We start from the raw sequence: 1,555 nt of genomic DNA, 5'->3' as shown, positions 1-1,555 counted from the left end.
TATCGATCTGGTTGAACGTTGGTTAAGGAACCACGTTAATTTTGATTCTAGACTTTTATTTGACGAGGGCTCAAAGGAAGAATTTAGAGTTTATGCTTTTTATGTAAATAAAAGAAATGACCCCTCAATTCTATTTTTCATGTAAATAATATAAATACCCCTTAAGTTTATAAAATAACAAAATAACTTAAAAGACCAAAGGAGATGTATAATGGTCAGTTTATAAGTATTTAACGAAGATGGATTAACAGAGGATCACCAACCGTGATGAATTTCTTAATTGTAAGGATCATTGACATCAATTTTTCAAAACCATGATTAAAGCTAGAGATAAATGCATACCACAGACACCAAAACTGTAATTTATTCTAAATTCTTTTTGTTGAGTATGAAATTTTGAAAATAGCAAATTGGCTACAATATTATTTACCAAACAAACAAAATAACATTTAACGAAATTCGAGGATGTCCACAAATTGTCCCTCATATATTTTCTCCTTACTTTATTCTCAACCACAAACCCCGTCAGTTTTACCAATTCCTCCTCAATAAACCCTCTACTCTACCTTTGTAACCATTTTGGCATATTTTTCTTCTCTTTTTTTTCTTACCCCGTAACTTTTCATATCATAATTATGTTCTTGGTAAACCATACTTATCTTTGTTAATCCCTCTCTTTCCCCTTTGGTCGTTAATAATTTCCCTTATAAATCGTTAAACACGTTCAACACAATTTAATTAACGTGTTATTTCCATCCAAGATGGATCCAGCTGAACTACGTCGTGTTTTCCAAATGTTTGATCGCAATGGTGATGGAAAGATCACAAGGCAAGAACTAGCAAACTCTCTAGAAAACCTTGGGATATATATACCAGATGATGATCTTGCCCAAATGATTGAAAAAATCGATGTCAATAAGGATGGGTTTGTTGACATGGAAGAGTTTGGTGAGCTTTATCAGACGATATTAGGGGAGAGGGATGAGGAAGAGGATATGAGAGAAGCGTTTAATGTGTTTGATCAAAATAGGGATGGGTTCATCACTGTGGAAGAGCTTAGATCTGTATTGGGTTCTCTCGGGTTAAGGCAAGGTCGAACCGTTGAGGAGTGTAGGCTCATGATCAAGAAGGTCGATGAAGATGGTGATGGAATGGTTAACTTTAAAGAGTTCAAGCAAATGATGAAAGCCGGTGGTTTTGCGGGTTTGGAGACTTGATTATTCATCGAATTAAATTAGTTTTATTTCTTTCTCTGATTTAATTCTCTTTTATTGAACATTGTACAGATATTCAGCCTTGATCTTAACAATTATTCATTAATATATAAGTTTATATATTACTTTTTAGATTCCATACTATTCGTGTGTTAACTTTGATGTTAAGTTGTTAACGTTGTCGCTTGAACCCCCTAAAAGTGTTGTTTTTAAAACATCTTTTATGATCTTTACATTTGAATACATGTCTTGAACTATCGTTTTGATAACTCTTTATGTAGCTTAATTCAATACTTGATGATTTTTGCTTTATTTTCCACTGGTTTGGAATTTTTATTTTT

At 32.7% G+C, this 1,555-nt stretch overlaps 1 protein-coding gene across 1 annotated transcript; it reads left to right on the top strand.

Moving 5' to 3' along the window:
• Positions 1 to 581: 581 nt before the first annotated feature.
• Positions 582 to 1,348, top strand: LOC144998500 (calmodulin-like protein 3). The gene has a single exon (XM_078958247.1). It carries the CDS (start codon positions 762 to 764, stop codon positions 1,215 to 1,217), a length of 456 nt encoding a protein of 151 aa, XP_078814373.1. The 5' UTR covers positions 582 to 761; the 3' UTR covers positions 1,218 to 1,348.
• Positions 1,349 to 1,555: the final 207 nt, after the last annotated feature.

This window comes from Lactuca saligna, chromosome 5, assembly GCF_052625555.1.
Source record: "Lactuca saligna cultivar CGN05327 chromosome 5, ASM5262555v1, whole genome shotgun sequence".
NCBI classification, from domain to species: Eukaryota; Viridiplantae; Streptophyta; class Magnoliopsida; order Asterales; family Asteraceae; genus Lactuca; species Lactuca saligna.
The sequence above is the reverse complement of the archived record's forward strand: the minus strand, read 5'-3'. Positions and strand labels throughout refer to the sequence as shown.